The sequence below is a fragment of the Macadamia integrifolia genome, chromosome 8, assembly GCF_013358625.1.
Source record: "Macadamia integrifolia cultivar HAES 741 chromosome 8, SCU_Mint_v3, whole genome shotgun sequence".
Taxonomy (NCBI): Eukaryota; Viridiplantae; Streptophyta; class Magnoliopsida; order Proteales; family Proteaceae; genus Macadamia; species Macadamia integrifolia.
In genome coordinates this window covers 27288631-27310670 of record NC_056564.1, presented here as the reverse complement: position 1 = coordinate 27310670, position 22040 = coordinate 27288631, and the positions used below count along the sequence as shown (strand labels likewise).

Sequence of the window (22040 nt, the reverse complement as noted above, 5' to 3'; positions counted from 1 at the left end):
AAAAGGAAAAAAAAAAAAGAAAAAAGAGGGAAAACCACCCTATTGTGGTCGTCATTTGTTCTCATCTCCCTGCTTTGGTAACCGGCCTCTTCCTAGGGGTTTGGGAGGCCTTGATGATCAGAGTCGTCATGGTTAGGGGTGATCGGGAACTCTTGAGACTGCTCGGCATCATGATCTACTGGGTTGTCGGCCTCATCCTAAGCCATCTGTCATCATAGGAGCCTGATTCGTTTGCATGTCGTCCTTGAAGACAAGACCGCTTCCCTCAAAGGAAACCTCTGGATAACATTCTCGGAGCCAATCTCGCACTTCTGTGGCCCCATCTACATACCCGAGGGCCACCTTGTCGGTTATGGTCGTCTTGAACTCCTCAGACCGCTTATACTTCTCTATGGCCTCAGCTTCCACAGTCCTGAGCTTCTCCATAACCTTTGCCTTCAACTCCCAAAGCTTGGTATTAGTTTCTTTGCGAGCCTGGTTTGGGTCAGACTCTAGGTGCTCCACCTTCTTTTGATGGACGGTGCTCTCGTTCTCAAGCTTGGACTTTTCACGCTCGAACTTCTCAAGGTCCCTGGCCAACTTCTCAGTCCGAAGAGTAAGATAATTGTTCTTTTGCAGGCCACACTCACGCTTGGTCAAAATTTAGAGGAAGAGACATTAGGACTTAACGCTGAGACCTACCCCCGCCAACATGATGCAGGTGTTGTTGATAGCAGCCGAAGTAGCTTCGCCCTGAATACCAGCCACATCCCTCGGAAGGCACCCTTTCTGATGAGCTCGCGAGACACTTGTCTGACGTTATAGGTCTCGTCCTCCTTAATAGACTATCCGAGGGTTGAAGCTAACCACGACTTGACCTCTCACCCCTGAAGGACCATGAAGTTGGATCTCCACCCCTAGGTGGACCTCGATAAGACGGGAACCATCCTGACTAGAAACGGCGGGGGCCTAGACGGTTGACTGAGAAGGATCTGTTGCCTTTGCTTTTTTTCCTCTTCTCCTTTGGGGCCACGTTGTTGGGAACCATTGTTAGAGATATTAGTTTTGTAAGGGTAGTTTAGTAATTTGGCACATTATGGTTTATTTTTTTTCCTTTTCCTCCTTAGGGAGGTATGTGTAATTCTCTCCTTAGGGAGGTATGTGTAATATCTTATAGATATGTTAGTGAAGCAATATATTGGTGTTAGTGAGACTTTACTCATAACACACATTTTACCATCTTCCTTCTTCATCTTCTTCCTCTCCAACTCCTCTCTTTGTCTTTCTCTCTTTCTCCCTTGTTTAATCACAAACCTTACATTCTAACTTGGTATCAAAGCATAACATCTTGGTTTGAGAGTCAGATTACAAGTTCCCTCCTTTTATTTTCTCTCTTTGGAACCCTAGGTTACAAAGAGGTTCTAAGGAAGAGATCATTATGTGAAAAGACTTGAAGAATCTATGAGATGAGATTGAAAGAAGGTCAAAACAAACCCTTGAGGAGTTTTTTAGAAGGATTGAAGTTGTTGAGAATTTTTTAGAACAAATTTCTTGTCAACAATGACTACCGCTAGCTTCCCTTTGAGAACCCTCTCTCTCTCTCTCTCTCTCTCTCTCTCTCTGATCCTGCCACCATTTGGGGTGGTGCCTACCTCATGTGAATCGCCCAAGGCCCCTCTACAAGGACCCTAGTCCTAAGGGAAGAGAGGTGTGAGCTCACAACCTTTTTTTCCTACTATATTTTAGGTACCGCCTCCCTTGTTTTTTGTCCTTGTTGGCTTCCAAAATCTGTTTAATGGTTGATTTTTGCTATGCTGGACTGTGAGATATATTTGATGGGTCTTATGGAGTGTTATAACCTACCTTGCTTCTCCTAAAAGTATGCCTAGATCTGGTTTCCCTTTGTCATAGTGTTTCTACCCTTTATGGGATTTATCTTTGAGTATCTGGGAAGGAATTTTTGGGTAGTGTGTGTACTCCCCATTATGTTTGGAACTCCTTATCCACATCATGTCTGAAGATAGTGGACTTGGAGCCCTCTTTGGTGATGTTTTAGCCAGTGCATTGAGTGGTGCTCCTCCTACTCCTCTGTTTTTTTGATAACCCACATATTCATATCTCTATTGTGAAGTTGGACAACACCAACTATTTGGATTAGGCTCATTCTATGAAGCTTTCCTTGCGAAGCAGGGGAAAGCTAGGGTATGTTACAGGTACCATTAAGGCTCCTAACCCAGATCACCCGACATATCCAAAGTGGGAGACTGAAAACTCCACTATTATGACATGGTTGGTTTTTTCCATGAAACCTGAGATTGGAAGAAGGTTTATGAGGAAAGAAACTGCCAAAGATGTTTGGGACAGTGTTACTAAAACTTTTGACCATGTGGGTGACTCGGCCAAAGTTTATCAACAACTTCAGAAGGTCATTGGCATGAAGCAAGGGGATAAAACCATCTCTGAGTACTATAACACTGTTATTAGTCTCTGGGAGGAGTATGATCACTATAGGGACCTCAAACTGTCCAATCCTTAGGATGAAGCTAAGGTTTACCGGACACTTGAGAAGGAATGGGTTCTTATTTTATTTGGTAGGTTGAATCCCAAGTATGAGCCGAGCCGAATACAAATATTGGGCCGGTCTCCACTTCCATCCCTTGATGAAGTGTGTAGCTATTTGCAGCGTGAGGAGACCAGGCGGATGGCCATGGAACATGCTTCTCCTCTTAAGCAGTCAACTCTTACTACCAGCTTTCAGAGAGATTGGCATAGTGGTGGCTGAGGCCAAGGCCCACCTCGTGGGGATGACAGATGTTGTGATCATTGTGGGAAGTCTGGGCACACCAAAAAGAGATGCTGGGTTCTTCATGGTCGACCTCCTGGCATGCGTGGTGGTACTGGTGGTGGTCGTGGTGGATGTAATGGGGGAGCTAGAGCCCACACTGTTCAGGCTAAGCATGCTACTATAAAGTTTGTTCCTAGCCCTCTGGCAGAGCAAACTTCCCTTACTAGAGAGGATGTTGCACATTCCGCAGGGTCATGTCTCACTTGGGAGACTCATCATCTTCTTCACTTACATTCCTAGATTCCTCAGCTTCTGCCTTGCAGGTTTCCTCGTTTGCCCCTACCACAGCTCCATCTTGGGTTATTGATTCCGGTGCTATGGATCATATGACTGGTACGTCCCATTATTATGATGCGTACTCTATTTGTTTAGGTAGAGATAAGGTTAGGGTTGCCAATGGCTCCCTCTCCATTTCTGGTAAAGGTGACATTCCTATTACATCTTCCATTTCCCTTGATTCTGTTCTTTATGTTCCTAACATTGCCACTAATCTTTTGTCTATAAGTCACCTAACAAAATCCCTAAACTGTTATGCCACTTATTTTTCCTTCTCATTGTCTCTTTCAGAATCTGGTGACGAAGAGGATTATTGGTAGTGGGTGTGAGGAGAAAGGACTACCTACTTGAACCTCAATCACCTTTTTTGGCTACAACTCAGTCTTATGTGTGTGGACGTACTGATAGCTGTTCTGTGGATTCTGTGACGTTGTGGCACCTATGTTTAGGACATCCATCTTTTGTTATGAGGAAACAATTACCTCATTTATTTACTTCTTGTCTTAGTTCCCATGTTTTTCATTGTGAACCATGTATTTTTGTCAAACATTGTCATTCTTCTTATCCTTATTATGGTAATAGATCTACTGTTCATTTTCACATTGTGTATTCTGATGTTTAGGGACCGTTTACTATTACTTTACTTGGTTTACATTACTTTATTTCATTTGTTAATGATTTTTCCCATGCTACTTGGACTGTTCTGATGAAGCACAAGAGTGATGTGTATGATGCCTTTTAAATTTTTTTTATCATATGATATGTACACAGTTTGACATCAAAATTAAAATTGTTCGTTTTGACAAAGGGGGGGGGGAGTATATGTATGGTGGTCTTTAAGCCTTTTTTATTGGTCATGGTATTATTCATCAGCTAGCTTGTGTTGACACACCCCAACAAAATGGGGTAGCTGAGAGGAAAATTCGCCATTTGTTGGAGGGTAGTAGGAGTCTTCTCTTTGGTATGCATGTTCCTAAAACTTTTTGGTCTGATGCTCTCCTTACTGCTACTTTTTTGATCAACCGTATGCCAACACAACTCTTTGGCTCCAACACTCCCTTGGACACCTTGTCTCCTCAGTCTTCTTCTTTCTCTCTTCCCCTCAAAGTGTTTGGGTGTATCTGTTATGTCCATGTTAACAAGTCTTCTCGGAATATACTGGACCCCAAGGCTCTTAAATGTATCTTTTTTGGCTATTCCTCCACTACCAAGGGATACCAGCGCTATCATCCTTCTTCCGGACGAAGGCTTCTGTTTAAAGATGTCACCTTCCTTGAGTCTATACATTTTTTTGCCCCTCATCAGCATCCTTTTTAGGGGGAGCATAATGGAGGTGAAAAAGCTACTAATGAGATTACTTTTATTTCCCCATTGCCTATCTCTCATTTTATGCTTGACATTGGGAAATACAAAGTGGTGGATACTATTGATATTGGTGATCATTTAAGAGGTGGTTCAGGTTCAGGTAATGAAAAGATGACCATTGTGTACATAAGGAGGAACAAGAAGACCTCCTAAGAGTCCTCTTTGAATCCAACCCCTGAGATCCACTCTCCTCAGTTAGGTAATATCCTTTTTTCCATATCAGAGTTAGATCTTCCTATTGCTTTTAGAAAGGGAAAGAGAACTTGTACTAATCCTATAGCCCAGTTTGTTTCCTATGACTCTCTATCCTTTACAGGTGTTGCATTTACTATTGCTCTCTCATCTGCTTTTATTCCCAAGAATGTTTTTGAAGCTATGTCTGACCCAAAGTGGAAACAAGTCATGACTGAGGAAATGATGGCCCTTGAAAAAAATGTACTTGGAAATTGGTTGACCTTCCAAGGGGGAGAACTCCAGTTGGATGCAGGTGGGTCTGCATAATCAAGTACTGGTTAGATGGTACTATTGAGAGGTACAAAGCAAGGCTGGTGGCAAAAGGATACAATCAAGTGTATGGGATTGACTATCAGGAGACATTTGCTCCTGTGGCTAAGCATAACACCATAAGGGCCTTTTTTCTCGGGCAGCTAATAAGGATTGGCCATTGAATCAACTAGATGTGAAGAATGCCTTTCTTCATGGCGACTTAGAATAGGAGGTGTATATGCAAACTCCTCCCGGCTTTAAGTTCCCTTTAGCTGCAGGAAAGGTGTGCCTTTTCAAAAAGGCTCTGTATGGTTTGAAACAATCTCCAAAGGCCTGGTTTGAAAGGTTCAGACAAGCCATCTTGAAGAATGGTTATTTCCAAAGTCAGGCTGGCCACACTCTGTTCACTAAGAGTGGTAATGGCACCATTACAGCTCTGATTGTTTGTGTTGATGACATTGTGGTAACTGGAGATGACAGAGATGAGATGGCCAATCTGAACTCTGAAGAACTACTTACCCCAATAGTTTGAGATTAAGGATCTAGGACCCTTAAAGTATTTTCTAGGGATTGAAGTGTCTAAATCCAAGAAGGGCATAAATATATGCTAAAGGAAGTTTATTCTGGACCTATTGAAACGTACATGAATGTTAGGCATAACCACCTGAGGATAGAAGGCTTCACTGATACAGATTGGGTTGGCTCAGTCTCTGATAGGAGATCTACATCAGGCTGCACATTTGTAGGTGGAAACCTAGTTTTATGGCGGAGCAAGAAACAATCTGTGGTGGCTCGATCTAGTGCAAAGGCAGAACTTAGAGCCATGACTTATGGAGTGTGTGAGCTTCTCTAGTTGGGAAGGCTGGTCCAAGAGTTAGGATTTGATATTAAGGCACCTATGAGGCTTTATTGTGACATTAAGGCTGCCATAATTATAGCCCACAACCCTGTGCAACATGACAGGACGAAGCATATAGAGGTGGACAGACACTTCATTCAAGAGAAGATTGACACTGGCTTCGTATGCACACCTTTTGTGAGGACTGGAGACCAGCTGGCTGATATCTTCACAGAAGGTCTTCTTCATCATCAGTTAAGTTCTATGCTGTCCAAGCTGAGAATGCATGATATTTATTCTCCAGCTTGAGGGGGAGTGTTAGAGATATTAGTTATGTTACTAAGGGTAGTTTAGTAATTTGGCACGTTATGTTTTATTTTTTTCCTTTTCCTCCATAGGGAGGTATGTGTAATATCTTGTAAATATGTTAGTGAAATAATTTATTGGTGTTAGTGAGACTTTACTCAGAACACGCATTCTGCCATCTTCCTTCTTCATCTTCTTCCTCTCCAACTCCTTCTCTCTCTCTCTCTCTCTCTCTCTCTCTCTCTCCCTTGGTTAATCACAAACCTTGCATTCTAACTCCCTTCCTCTTCTCCCTTTGCTTCTCCTACTGCTTTTGCAGTTGCTACTCCTTCATCAAACCTCGCCGACGGGCTACGGCAACCTTGTACTTGGCGTTAGTGGGTTCCATTGCAAGAAAAAGGAGGTATGTAAGTCACGTTAAAGACAAAAAATAAGAAAGGATCTTGGGGGCGCTAAGGACTCATTCGGCCTAAGCTCAAACCTGGACAGAATAGTCTCGGACTAAAGACGTTCAAACTTAACCAGAGGGTACAACAACTTACGCTTAGCCATCTCCACAGACTCCGCATTTGTTCTAAGGAGGGTAGGGGTGGGGTTAACTATCTTCAGGTGGAAAGTCCTAGATGGTACTGAAGGGGAACCCCTCTCTTGATCTCACGAAGAACTTAACTTCTAACCATGGATCGAGGAGGGGGCTCGGTTCAACAGCTTAATGTCCCTACAAGGACAAAAATAATACAAACCCGAGTCTCCTTAGCTAGTGTGAAGGGTGAAACAATTGGGAAATAGAGACAGAGTAAGAGGCCTCTTATGCAACGTAAAAAAGAGAGTAAAACTTAAAATTTTCTAGTACCCGTTAGGTGTAAGCTGGGTTGGGTAGATACCATAGTGCCGAAACACCGGGGTGAAAAACTTATGGAACAAAAGTCGAAGCCCTGCTTTGAAGACCTTATAAAGGCACAACTCTCCAGGATTCCTATAGCTGGCCCGATCAGTGAGTGCAACAATCCTCAAGGTAAAAGAGTCTGAAACTCAATATTGGTCATGAAGGACACTATCTCTCAGGCATCCACTTTAAAGGCGGCGTTATTACGAGCCCTGGCATCGACAATACCTTCCCTCAAAATCGTGCCATCCACATACCTCTTGGATGAGTGAGGATTGGACGTTGCCTCTTCCCTACACCGAGACAACGGGGTAGATGAGTCATGGGATGGGAGCTCTGGAGAAGAACTCGAATACATGTCTTGAACACTTCGGGGGGCCGTGTCCCCCAACATTAGAGTAAGTCCACTCGGAGGATGATGGCTCACCACCCGAATAACTCGGCATTAGGAAACCAATGGAGAAGATAATTAACAGCTAAAAAAATTGAAAGTCGATTGGAGAAAAACCGAAGGAAAGTGGGGAAGCTCTGCGAGATCTAAGGAATAGAGGAATGAAGCAAATGGAGCAAATAACCCCACATATAAAGGAAATAGGACAATTTAAAATCCAACTCCCCCTCGCATTTATGACTTGCCACGTTAGGTAGCTGTTGAAGTTCTTGAGGCAACATTCCACAAATCTCAAGGCGGAACCGTATGTACGAACCACCGTGAACGAGTGGCAAGACACGATGGGCTCTTGTTCAGGTTCGCTTGGCTGAAGGTCACTTTATAACTTTATTGGGGGCTCAAGCGAAGGCCGAGCAGACTTAATCGAGAGGTCATTTTAGACCCTCGGCGGGAGCTCAGGCTAAGGCCGAGCAAACTTGACTGAGAGCTCACTCTATACCCTCATGAGGGCTCAGGCCAAGGCCGAGCAGACTTGACCAAGAGGTCACTTTATACCCTCTGTGGGGGCTCGGGCTGAGGCCGAGCAGACGTGACCAAGTGGTCACTATATACTCTCGGTGGGGGCTTGGGCCAAAGTTAAGCAGACCTGACCGAGAGGTCACTTTAGACCCTCGGTGGGGGCTTAGCCAAGGCTGAGTAGATCTGACCGAGTGGTCACTTTAGACCTTTAGTGGGGCTCAGGCTAATGCTGAACAGACCTGACCGAGAGGCGACTTTAGACCCTTAGTGGGGGCTCGAGCTAAGGCCGAGCAGACCTGACCAAGTGGTCACTTTTATACCCTCAGTGGGGGCTCAAGCCAAGGTCGAGCAGACTTGACCCATAGGTCACTTTAGACCCTCGATGGGGACTCAGGCCAAGGCCGAGTACACCTGAACGAGGGGTCACTTTATACCCTCGGTGGGGGCTCAGGCCAAGGCTAAGAGGACCCAGGTAAGAGGCCCTAGCACCCTCAATGGGGGCTTAGGTCAAGGCCGAGCAGACCCACCTGAGAGGCCATGGCACCCTCAGTGGGGGCTCATGCCAAGGCCGAGCGGACCCAGCTGAGAGGCCCTAGCACCTTCGATGGGAGCTCACGCCAAGGCCGAGGTTTACATGCATTTAAATTGTTTTATTCCCTCAAGCGGAACTCACGAGAGGAAGTAAGGGGGCTTCTGATATGCATAAAGCCCATCACCCAACAAGGAGTTGACGTGTGGCACCTGACAACTCATTGTACAACCAAGATGGAAACTAAAGATCCCCGTGGGGAAGCAAGTAACCTCGGATTCCGAGATCCGGGGAAGATCCAACCTCCCATATTTATAGAATCACAGACGGATTCAATCTCCCCAAAAGGGGAAAAGCTGACGTGACTTCCCTTTTAGAGGAGGATTCTCTACTCTAAAGAAGGGAACTCGTTGGGGCACAATCCTTTAACCGACCTCAATTTTCCAAATAAGGACGACATCTACTAGTAGGACTCTACCTTATCATGCACTATAAAAGAGAAGAGCCAAGGTAAAGGCAAGTTCAATATCTCGCATACTATTACTCTCTCTCTCTCCCCCTATCTTACTGTTTTTGCGCGGGTTCCTGACTTGGGCTTTAGAGGGTTTCTCCTGGAGTCCGCTCTGGCCTCTCTTACTCCTTGCTGGTCTGTGCAGGGAAAACGCTACATCACCAGCGGATCTCTTGTCGCAACACATACCAAACAACAAATTACAAGAAATCTCCTACAAATGGTGATCTTTCCTTTTAGGCGCACCATGTTGTTGAGTTGCATCAACACAAGATAGTTGATGCACTATTCTATGCATGTCAAGAATTTCTCGAGACCCACAAACATATACTCCCCCCTTTGTTTGTTCAGACAATCTTAATTCTAGATTCAAATTGGGTGCACAACATTTGACAAAGAACTCTTAAAAATTTAAAAAACATCACTTTTATGCTTCATATAGAGGAACTCTCTCTACTCATTCCTTACAGAGTGAGTTGTAGTCATTGACTCCCCATCTCCTATATGCTATTAACTTTGTTAAAACTGTAAAAGTACAGTTACACCCTTGCAAGAAACACTATTGCTCCTATATACATTTTACATGACTATGCCCAAAGTACACTTACTAGCTATTCCAACAACTTTTGCATATACAGGAGGGTCCTAATATACATCCACCATCTTTCCAACTCCCTATTTGAGCCTATCGCATGGAAAGGTTGCATGACACCTTCTCGCTGCCACTAAACTAATGAAATTTGTCTACCTGTATTAAGTGACAAGCCATAAAAAAACTAAATATACACTCTAAGAGACTACATTTGTTGCTGCAGAGAATAGATTCATCTTGCTTTCTTTTATAGTTACCATTACCTATTTTAAGTTCATGCCTTTATATGCAGTCTGCGGGGAAAACAAATATATCAGGTTCCAGCAGAAATTGTTGGTAATGTGCAACATGTTTTGGCTATTTGTGATGCTGGGCAGTCCAATACTAAGGTTGAGGTTTGACCTGGTCATTTGCTGGAGATAGCAGTCACCTTTCTTGATTTGAATTTCAGCTATGTGCTCAATTTTATTTTTAAACATCTGAAATGTCTTTAGGTTGTGGAAGACAGAAATGCTCTAGTGTTGCGATTTGATTCTGAAGATTCAAGGAGAACTTGGCAGAAACGCTTTCAAGGGGCTATATATCGTGCATCGGTATGACATTGCGGGTGGGGTGGGGTGGGTGGTGGTGGTTGTATGTTCTTCCACTTTTGTGAATTATATACTTAGTTTTAGTTTTACCCACATTATATGACTAGCTGATTGACTGACAGAAAGTGGATATAGAAGTTCAAGGTGCCACATGACCATTTCGACCTAATATATTGACTAGCATACTTTCTGTGCATCGATTGGAATTCTTATATAGATTTTTGTGCAGGGTTCTGTTCCTATCACTGATTTATCTGAGACTTCTTCAGAACGTGGAGATACTGAAACTGAAGTTGTGGCAGACAGTAATGTAATGGATTTATTGAAGGTGGAAAGAATGTTTATCACAGGCATTCTTGATGAACTGAAGATCTGTTTAAGTTATAGTCATCGAGTAAGTTTTGTCTGGTTTTATGTTAAATTATAATGTAGCTGCTGCGAATAACTTACTTCCATGCTGTTTTCTAGCGCAATGGAAGTTTTATGAAGGTCCTTCTAGCGGAAGAGACTCATTTACTTGAGTTCCGTGCAATAGGTGGTCAGGTAAATGTGTATTGTGGCTTATTTCATATCATGGCTAATTTGTTTGGTTTCTCCTTTTTTTCTTCTTCTTCTTCTTATTTTTTTTTTTTTTTTTTTGTACGACCTTAATCAATCTACAAAGCAGGTTGAAATTTCAACTAGGGGGAATGACATGCTCATTGGTACTGTCTTGAAATCCCTGGAAATTGAAGATTTAGTTTGTAAAGGTGGGACTCAACCATGTTACCTGGTGAGATCGTTTATGAAGAGCACTGATATTACCGCTTTGGATTCAGTCTTGTCTGCTGATGATTTAACTCAAAGAGAAGATAAAAATTTTGAGGCATCTGAAAACGTGGTTGACTTTGTTGACTGTCCTGAACAGCCACTTCCATTTGAAAAGCTTTCAATAAAGCCTCCGAGCTTTATTCGTATTTCTGGTCTACTCCCTGATGCTGAACCTAGAACAGTGCCTGGGGACATGGAAGTGACTGATGACTTGGATAGTTTTGTGAAAGCTCAAATAGTTCTCTATGACCAAAACTCTCCTCTGTATACCAATGTAGATAAACGGGTGAGTGCTCAGTGATTGAAATTCTTTCACTGCTTGCTACCATCATTCACGGACTAATTTCCATTATGGTCTCTTGCAGGTAATGGTGACCCTCGCCGCTTTGTCATTTTTCTGTCGTAGGCCAACTATTCTTGCTGTTATGGAATTTGTGAATGCTATCAATATTGAGGATGGAACCTCTGATGCTTCAACCAAAATAGAACAGAATAACTTTAGGGATGCTTTGATTGAGGATCAACATTCAGCTACAACCCAAGAACCTATCATTAAATGACTGCTTGGGAAAGGGAAATCCAGAGTCATATTTGATTTGTCATTGAGCATGTCCCATGCCCAGATGTCATTGATGAGTGAAAATGGTTCTATACTTGCTACTCTGTCGCAAAATAATTTGCGTACCAATATCAAGGTCTGCTGGCATATACTTTTGATCTGTTTTTTTATTTTATTTTATTTTATTCTTACTTAGTTACTTTTTTGTATGAAGGTATTCCCATCTTCTTTTAGCATAAAAGTTGCCTTGGGAAATCTGAAAATTAGTGACGACAGTCTACCTTGTGCCCATCCATACTTCTGGGTATGTGACATGAGGAATCCTGGGGGCAGTTCTTTTGTTGAGGTAGTGTCTTTCCTATATTTTCCCTTGACATATTCGTCTATTGCCCCTTATGTTAACCAATTTCACAACTATCCATTATTCCATTATTGTTTTTGTTTGGGATTACATGTGTCGCTTTCATCTACATGTGTCTCTGGCATCTCTGCATATTTGCCCTTTTTTCATTTTTTCCTGTTCTCAGTGGCAATCTCCTACTAGTTCTATTTTGTTTTAGTATATCCAAGTGACAAGGGATAGCTACTTCTTTTTAATTGGATCTTGTATTGATATTCTAGTTTCCTTAACATTTTTTTTTTGGATGAATAAATAAATTCATTACCAAAGGAGGAAAAAATACAAGAAAGGAGGAGAGAGAGAGAGAGAGAGGGGGGAGATCAGCTACAACAGCCAACTAGAAAGCACAGGGCAGGGGCCCACACCAGGAGGATACATTATATATTGGGGCCGGGGGGGGGGAGAACTAATGGTAGCAAGACGAAGGCCTTAGGAAACAGCAATAAGCTTGTTCCTCGGGGAATCAACGACTGAACGGTGGGGGAGGCACCCAAGTTTGGAGTTAACATCAAAATAGATGGCTTTCCAAATTTGATCCAAGAATCGAGAGTTGGAAGTCCATCTACGCAGATTACGCTCCATTCAGATATGAGTGATCGCTGCTCAAAAGGCAAGCTTCCTAGCTGTGTCACAAATAGTGCGCCCTTTAAATGTCATATCTATCCAGATCCATTCTCTACTCAAGGGAAGGATAGGTCTTCTAGCAGGCCAGCAGTGACTGAGGGCTCTTTTCTAGATTTTGGAGGAGAAGGGACTGGAGAAGAAGAGATGGTCTACATCTTCCATACCATTCCAAAAGAGGCAGGAAGCCTGAGGGACTTGGATATGCTGATGGCGGAGAAAAGACTGCGTGGGGTGGCAGCTGGAGAGGGCGCGCCACGTAGTGAAGCTATGGCGGGGAATGTGGCCTTTGAACCAGATAATATTTCTCCAGAGAGAGAGGGGCTTTGTGGCGGATGAGATCCCAGGCAGAAGCTGATGTGAATCGCCCCAAACTGGACGGGGACCAGATGATGGAATCATCCCTTCCTCTGTGCCTAGGAGGGATGGGGGGAGGGAGGCCCAAAGATCAGCGAGGGGAGGAGAGGAGGGAGGGGGGACCAAGTCCCCTAGCATAGGATGGAGGAGACTATGGCATTACGACTCAAGCCCTAGGCATAGATTATCCTAGGGGTGACTCGGGGAACAAGAATACCTGTCGAGTGCCAAGGGTCAAGCCAGATAGAGGTGTTGGCACCATTACCAATGGACCAAGAGATATCACCTAATGCAGTAGATCTGAGAGAGGATTTTCCTTCAGATCCAAGAGGCATTCGAGGGAAGAGAAGCGGTCCAGATTGAATTGTTTTTGAGAAGGGCAGAGTAGACCCAAGAAACCCAATCCCCTTGCTCTTGGAGGCAATCTTCCAAATGAGCTTCAGAATGCCGACACTGTTGACATCCTTGATTTTTCTGATTCCCAGCCCTCCTTTAGCTTTGGGAAGGCAAACTTAATCCCAGCTCAAGGGGTGGAGGAACCTAGGGGAATCCGATCCCTTCCACAGGGAGGGACATAGGAGGCTCTCAATAGACTTGATGATGGACGCAAGGAGCACAAAGATGCCTGTCCAATAGAGGTGCAGGGATTGAAGGACAGATTGGATAAAAACAAGGCGACTTGCATAGGAGAGGAGCTTAACTATCCAAAGCTGAAGCTTCTTGCATCGGAGGTCGAGAATGGGAGCACAGTGACTGGAAGAGAGCCTAGAAGGAATGAGAGGAAAACCCAGGTATTTGATTGGGAAGGAGCCAAGGGAGCTGTGATTTGGAGGAGGTTGCTGGTGGCATTAGAAACACCAGAGAGAAAGAGCCTAGATTTAGGGAGGCTGATGCGGAGACTCGATAGGGATTGGAAGAGGTTAAGGGAGGATATGATGGCGGACTTAGAGGAGGGGTCAGCTTTAGAGAAGATCATAAGATCATCAGCAAAAGCAAGGTGGGTGAGAAGGATGGGCTTGCATTTAGGAATGGGGGAGATAAGGTGGAGGTTGGAGGAGATTTGGACGGAATGGGAGAGGACCTCAAGGGCAATGGAGAAAAGAAAAGGAGAAAGAGGGCATCCTTGTCTAATTCCAACCGAGGAAGGGAAGAATCTAGCAGGGCTACCATTAATGAGAATAGAGAAGGAGGGGGTGGAGATGCAAGAAAAGACCCAGTGAACAAAGGAGGATGGGAGAGACATTTGGACAAAGACATTGGAGATGTAGTCCTAACGGATTGAGTCAAATGCTTTATGGATATAAATCTTGAGAAGAGCGGTAACAGAGTGGGATCTACGGTCAAACCCTCTGACAATCTCATGAAAAAGAATGATGTTGTTAGGAATGCTTCTGCCTGAGATAAAGGCCGATTGGTTAGGATTGATAAGCGAGTTAATGACTTTTTGGATTCTATTGGCCAGAATCTTAGCAATGAATTTGTATAAGATATTGCACAGAGAGATGGGCCTGAAGTCAGAGAGGGACTCGGGCCCTTATTTCTTAGGAATGAGGCAGATGAAGGTGTGGTTGATCCTCTTGATTTGACAGGGATTGAGGAAGAAGCTTCTTATGGCGAGGATGAGGTCAGAACGAATGATACTCCAACAAGAGAAGAAGCCCATACTGAACCCATTCGGCCACAGAGTTTTGTTGGCTTTGTGAGAGGCTGCTGAGAGGATCTCATCTTCAGAAGGGAGAGCTTGGAGAGGGGGGAAAATCAGGGGGAATGAATTTATTGAGCAGGTTGGGAGGAATTGGAGGGGCAGGAGACAAAAAGGGGGGGTGGAAGAGGTTAGAGAAGAAAGTGGTAACCTCGGCTTTAATCTCATTAGGGAGGCTGAGGGGAGAACCATCTCTAGATATGAGCTTGGAGATGGAGTTGGAATTGTTGCGAGCTTTGAGGGAGCTGTGGAAGGAGGAGTTGGAATTGCCAAGCTTGAGCCATTTTAATGCGGGACTTTTGCTTGAGGAAGCTTTCTTCCTGAAGAAGAAGGGAGGAAAGCTCCTCAGAGACGGTTTTTTCCTCAGTTGCTAGGGATGTATTGTGCAGATCCATCTAGAGGTGGGACTGGATGCCATCAAGCTTATCCCAACAATAGGAGACTCTCGTGGAGATGTTCTTGAAGGTGGAGATGTTCCAGCTCTTAAGGGCAGGTTTAACATCCTTTAGCTTTCTTGCAAAGGCCACGAGGGGAGAGGAAAAAGTGTGGACAGGGATCGCCCAAGCGGCCTAGACCATAGGGAGAAAATCAGGGTGGAGAGACCACATATCAAAGAATTTGAAGGGCTTGGGGCCAAAGAAGGAGGTGTGGACGAGGAGGGAAATCAGAGAGTGGTCAGAAATGCTATAGGGGCAGAAGGTTGCATGAGAGGAGGGAAAGGATTGAAGCCAGGCCTCATTGACGAGGACTCTGTCCAATTTGCAAGCAATCCGGGCCGAACCGCCCCTGTGATTTTTCCAGGTGAACTTGGCTCTCGACCAACACAGGTCGCTCATAGCAATGTCACTAATGCAGTCGTTGAAAGAATCCACAGTAGAGGGGTCTATGGGAGAGCCCCCCATCTTTTTATGACTAGCTCTCACCACATTGAAGTCACCTGCCATTCCCAAGGAAGGGTGGAATTGAGGGAGCAAAGGCTCGAAGGTCAGCCCAAAGGGACAACCTACTGATCACACTATTGAGAGCATAGATGAAAAATAAGTAGAAAGGGGAGGGCTCAGAGGGGGAGGAGGTAGAGAGGTGGATAGATTGGGAAGAGGAGTATATGGCTGAAACATTAAGGAGGAGGGGGTTCCAGAGAATCCAAATACGACCATTGGGGCAATGCGAATAGTTGGAAAGGAAGGACCACGAAGAAGCAATGGATACAACAATAGGGGGTATTGGATTTAAGCACTCGGGTTTCAAGAAGGCAACATAGAGGAGCACAAGAAGCACGAAAAGAGGATCGGATGGAGGCATGTTTTGCTGGGCAGTTGAGCCCACGCACATTCCATATTGTCCACAGTCATTTGGAAGAAGGAAGAGATGGCAACAAATGCTTCGAGGATCCAGGCTTGCGGGGTACCCCAGAGTCGGGTAATTTTTTTCTTCGATGGTATTCCTTGAGGGGAGATGCCAAAGGAGACGGAGTTGATACCATGGCAGATGATCCTTTAAAGGTAGTGACAGGTCTGACAGGCCTGTGAAGTTTCTGGCTAAGCGTTTGATTAGAGGAATCTGATGCAGGGGTACGTAGCGGATGTCCAGAAGTATTTTAACAGGCATTCTTACTGGGGCAGGAGTGGCCTGCCCAACTTTTGAACCAATGGAGATCTCAGGGGAAGCCTGAAGATATTTGCTTGGATGGCTCAGATTTGTGGCTGCCAGGGCTGTTGGCTTAAGAACAGGCGAGATGGCAGGAGCAATCTCAATGAAGGTGGCGTCGGAAGTGCCAGGCAGCGACTTGAGGGAGCAGCAGGTGCCAAGAACTGAGCTCGACAAGGTTGAGGCGGTAGCTTGACGAGCACTGACGCAATGAATGGCAGGCAGAGAGTCATTAGAGCAAACAACAATGCAAAACAATGAGGGGCTGGAGGGCTCCCACGACATCAGCCCCCAAAGGCAGGCAGGAAGACTTGACGACAGAGAGGTTGGCGATGACGCCTTCCAAGGCGTGAGGATTAGCGGCGGAGCGATCACAGGGATTGGAGATGCCGCCTTCCGAGGTGTAAGTGAGATATGACGGAGGCGGGGGCCTGACGAGGGAGACGACCGAAGGAGAGGAGACATCCGGGTGAGGGAGATGATGGGTCAAGGCCTGTAATAGGTTGTTCGGGTTAAGAGGAGAGACACGAGGGGGCAAATGGGTCAGGGATAATAGGCTATGGAAGGAGGGATCCAATGGGTTGTCGGGGGGTAAAGGAAGGCCAGATGGTTCAAAAGGTTGGGCCAAAGAATCAGACTACCCAAGAGCTGGGCTGGGAGAGGGGAGTGGGAGTAGAGGAGGGAGGCTAGCAGAAGGGGAAAAATGGTCAGAAGACACCATAAAAGAGTAGGTTCACACGAAGGGGAGTTAAGACTAGGAGGGGTTACTGGAATGCTCGATATCGTAATGAAGGCGACAGATGAGGGGGAAGGAAGCTCGGGAGGATCATTCTCGAAGGTGATTGGAGGGGCAGAAAGGACTGTCGAACGGCGTGAAGGAGGGAACAGGTTAGAGGTGTGACTGCTGGAGTGATTAGAGAGAAACTCAAAGCGATTGTCACTAACGGACAATGGAGCATCGTCTAACAGTCCGAGGGAGGAAGGTCTGGCTTTTAGGAAGGCGGGATTAGCCATGCAGCTACGGTTCTGGCGAGTATGCCAACGGTGAGATCTTTCCCTAACAGAGGCCAAAACCTCAGTACTAGGAGAATCAGAGGAACCAATGGCATTAGCGTTTTGAGTAACAGGGGCTTTAACGACAGGAGCTTGAACATCTGCGACAGTGGTAAAAGATTTCAGGGCACAACTTGCAGAGGCGTGACCAAAAGTTTTACATTAGGAGCATCGGGGGGCATCCAGTGGTATTGAATTGCTTGGGCAAAGGAGAACCCCTCTTCGCCATGAACAATCACTAAGGGAGGAGGTTCGACGTCAGCTGATATCTCGACACAGATTCTAGCAAATGCCATCCGATCCTGAAGCTTAGTTCTGTGGTCTGAGTATAAAGGTTTGCCAATCACAAAACCCACAATACTTAGACCCTGCGCACACCAGAAATGCAACGACAAGTTTGGGAGAGAGACCCAAACCGGAATGGACTTGAAGTCGATCTTGCTGAGGGAGAGATGTTGATCCCATTGCCTGAGGAAGATAGCCTTCTTGCGATCTAACCAGGAACCCCCTTCAAAGGCAAAATTTTTGTCTTCCTCATTCACGAAACTAAAGATGAAGATCCCATTTTCCAAGCGGAAGAAGGAGATCATGCTAGCGGCCTTCTATTGTCGAGAAAGAGAGGCTTTGATGATCGAAAAGGGGGGACATCGCCCCAGAAAGTTCCCAATAATGGTGTTCTTCCACTTGGCAATCTTAGACTCAAGAGTACCCACACAGTAGCAAATCAGGGAATCCCTAAAGGAGGAGGGGGGAATGAAGGAGAGGGCAAGCCCATTGTGAGAAGGATGGGAGAGATGATGAGAGGAGGAAGCCACAAAGGCCCATGTTTTGGGTTGGTCAGCAAGAGGAGGGGGTTCAGGGATGGGGACCGAGGCTGGCAGAGGAGCAAGGTTTGGGGGAGTGGAGGAAGGAGCAAGGGTTCAGGGAGTGGGGGCCGAGGGGAACAGGAGGTCAGCAGCGGAGGCTGCCGGAGTGGGGCTATGGGAAGGCATTATATAGATGGATGAATGTCGAAGGGAGGGGGAAGGGGACGGGGAGGGGAAGAGACAGAACGGAGCCATTGAGAGTTGCTTTAACTTTAAGTTGTTGCTCTGGTTTCCTTATCTTATAGTATACTGTAATGTGGTTCAGCAGGAGAACTACATTGAGTTGTTTCAACTAGTTTGGAATTGCATAGGCAGAAGCATAGAAATTATTAAGAGCTGTATGGGGAGGTTGGATTACCTTGCATCGACAAGCTCTCATATTTGTGTTATGATTTTTTTCCATTTCCTTCTAGATGCTTTTTCAAAATTTGGCTGAGAAAATGTTCTTGTTTCAATTATTAAATGATATGTTTTTCTGCTGTATAGTTGACACATAGACTCAAAGGAAGAAAATTCTAGAGGATTCAACCCCTCCTAGTAGTGTTATGGTTGGCAAGCTCAATAACATTGTAAGATTGCAAGATCAAACCAACACTCTTGTCAAAAAAAAAGGTCAATACACTCTGAACTTGACAATGTAGATTCTCCCTATTTCAATGGTGAAAGAAAAGAAACAGCGCAGTTACAAGCAAGGATCAAGGTTTTGGTTTCAGCCCTGGGCAATATTGATATATCTTGGGTTTTGATCAAAACTTGGGATTTTGTGGGCCAATCGAAACCTAGGTTTTCAGGCCCAAAAAATGTTTTTTTGACCCTTTTTCTGCCCATTTTTACCATTTTACACCTATTCCATGTATTAGTTTAAAAAAAAAAACCCAAAATGGTACTTGCGGTTTCGACCCAAGTTTACTAGTGTATGCTTAATGGTGTTGTACACTGGCCCTAGTATAAACACTAAGCACTTATAATTTAGCTATTGGAAATGTAAATATGCAATTAAAACAGGTAGAACATATCATAGTTGGCATGGTGCCAAGGCGAACCCAAGTGTTGGAGGGTTGCCTAAGCGCTTAGGCGACAAGTCGCCGCCTTAAGGCGAACAGGGGGACCAAGTGTTATTCTATTTGGTATGCTAGATATACCTTGTATCATAAAAAATCAACATTAAGCCACATCAAATCATAGAAAACCAACATTTAGTCACATTAAGTCATAAACAATCCCATGACCTAGCGGCCATCCTTAAGATTGGCATCCATAAAGCTTTTGACACCATCAGCTGGGATGTCATATCCAATGTGCTTCTTCAAATGGCTTTTTCGCCATCTTTTGTTCATTGGATTATGGTTTGCATATCCTCCCCCCGCTTCTCCGTCCTGGTGAACGGAAGCCCTGCCGGGTACTTCCCCTTGGGTTGTGGCATCTGTTAAGGTTGCCCCCTCTCCCCTCTGCTTTTCTTTCTTTCCTTGGAAGTCCTCTCTCACTCCATCCAATCCGCCATTGATCTTCATCTTATCTCCGTCATTCCTAAATGCAAATCCATTCTCCTCTCTCATCTAGCTTTTACTGATGACATTATGATTTTCTCCAAAGTTGACCCCAATTCTATCTCCACCATCATGTCCACCCTTCAATCCTTTGAATCCCTATCCGGTTTCAGTATCAATCTCCTCAAATCCAATATATTTATTTTTGGGATCCTGTCTGATATCCGTGACTCCCTCTCTGAGCTCTTCGGTATCCCGCTTGGGTTATTGCCTGTCAAATATTTGAGTCTCCCCCTAATATCCTCCAGGCTCTCTGCTCATCATTGTGCTCTTATGCTGGACAACCTTAGAAAAAGGCTTCATCTTTGGAAGGCAAGCTTCTCTCTTTTGTGGGTCACCTTACCTTGATTAGATCGGTCGTCCAGTCCATGTACCTCTATTGGACTAGGGCCTTTGTCCTCCCTGCTTCCTTTAGCAAATATTTCGAGTCTCCTTTGCTCCTTCCTCTAGAAAGGCTCTGATTCCACTAAATTCCTCAGACCCTTAAGCTGGGATAAGGTTTGCCTCCCCAAAGCCGAAGGGGGTCTGGGAATTAGAAGAATCAAATCCACCAACTCTGCTGGTATTCTTAAGCTCATTTGGAAGATTGTGTCCAAGCTAAAAATCATTTGGTTGGACTGGATATACTCAGGTCTTCTCAAAACTAAATCCTTATGGACTGCTTCTTCCATCCCAGATGCATCCTGGATCTGCCAAAAAATTCTTGACCATAAACCCATTGCCCTATCCGCCATTTCCTTCATCATTGGTAATGGCCAGGATATTTCCCTCTGGAAAGACCCCTGGCACCCTTCTGGCATCCTCTCTCACCTCATCTCCCCTAGAGTCATCTATTCTTCTAGTCTCCCTTCTAATGCCACCATCTCTTCTATTATCTCTCCCTCTGGCTGGTCCCCTCCGGATTCCCTCCCTCCCCTTCTTGATCTTTGGTCCAGTCTTCCCCCTCTTCCCCCGGGACACCGAGGAAGAGAGGACAAATGTATCTGGCTCCCCTCCTCTAACAAATCCTTTTCTTCCGCCACTGCCTGGTCTTTCATTCGCACTCCTTTCCCTGTGGTTCATTGGCATAAGGTTGTTTGGTTAAAAAATCACATTCCCCGGCATAGCTTCACCCTCTGGCGATGCTTGACCAACTGCCTACCCACTCAATACTTTCTCATCCACCGCCATATCCTTGCCAATCCTGCTTGCTGCCTCTGCCCAATGGGCACCGAGGACATCCCTCATCTCTTCGTCTCTTGCCCTTTCTCTTCCCATATCTGGAAGGTTGTCCTTTCCAAATGTTGGCGAAACAGAAGATCTATCCTTCCTTTTGATAGGGGATGGAACTGGATTGATATGACATTCTCTGGTTCATCTATTTGTGACACTGTTAGCAATTGGCTTTTTGTGCCACTATCAATCATATCTGGATGGAGCAGAACATCCGTAGATGGACTTCCAAATCCCGTTCTCCAGATAAGATTTGGAAAGCTATCTACTTTGATGTTAAGTCCAAATCCTCTTCCCTTCAGACTAGTCCAGTCCATAATACCCCTAGAAATTCCCACATCATTACCTCCTGGAACCTTTAGGTTGACCTCCTTCACCCCACTTGATGTCTTCTGGGTTATGGCTCCCCCCTCTTTTGGCTGAGGGTCCTTACTTTTATTTCTACATATTGTTGTTTCGTCTAATGTAAGTGTAGTTTGTATTTTTCTGTTGTTGTTGTTGCTTGGTTTTGGGCCTTGGCCTTGGTCAGTGTTTGAGATTTAAAATGTAACCGCAAGCGTACGGATCAGTGTAGCTACGGGTCGAACACAAGGAGAGTAGCCACTTTATTTTTTTTATTTCTTTTAATAATGCGAAAGTGAACCGATTAATGGATGTGATTTAATTTTAATTACCGTCCTAAACATATGTATCGAAAATAACGTCCTAACCATTCGTCATCTAAGAATTTAAAGACGCAAGCCATGCAATTAAAATTAAATAAATAAATAACTGAAAATAAACAACCCACACAATTAAAAAAAAAAAAAATAAATAAAGGAAAAAAATGCTGAAATAAAAATAAAGTAAAAGAAAGGGGATAAAGCTAGAGAGAGACTCACAAGTAGGTTTCTCTACTTAGCCCGAGGGATGCATCATAAGATGAGCTTCCCTACTTGACCAGAGAGTCACTCTTACAAGGGCTTCTCTACTTGGCTTTAGGGAAAGGAAGACAATTAAAATAAAAGCAATAAATTGATGGTTCTATGGCTAGGAGGGGCAAAGCCAACACATAAACTAGCCATGAACCTTGGGGGAAAGGGATAGCAATAATGTAACGATTGAAAATAAAAATCCTAAATTAAGAAAGAAAGGGTAGTCAGAAGAGGGAATG

General features: G+C 44.7%; 1 protein-coding gene across 1 annotated transcript in view; it reads left to right on the top strand.

Moving 5' to 3' along the window:
* The window catches only part of LOC122086853, a 191273-nt gene that overhangs the window by 33116 nt on the left and 136117 nt on the right, over positions 1 to 22040 (top strand). Inside the window, 7 exon segments of the mRNA XM_042655792.1 lie at positions 9816 to 9912; positions 10018 to 10116; positions 10343 to 10507; positions 10582 to 10656; positions 10781 to 11209; positions 11289 to 11618; positions 11697 to 11828. Coding sequence (XP_042511726.1) covers positions 9816 to 9912; positions 10018 to 10116; positions 10343 to 10507; positions 10582 to 10656; positions 10781 to 11209; positions 11289 to 11618; positions 11697 to 11828 — 1327 coding nt within the window.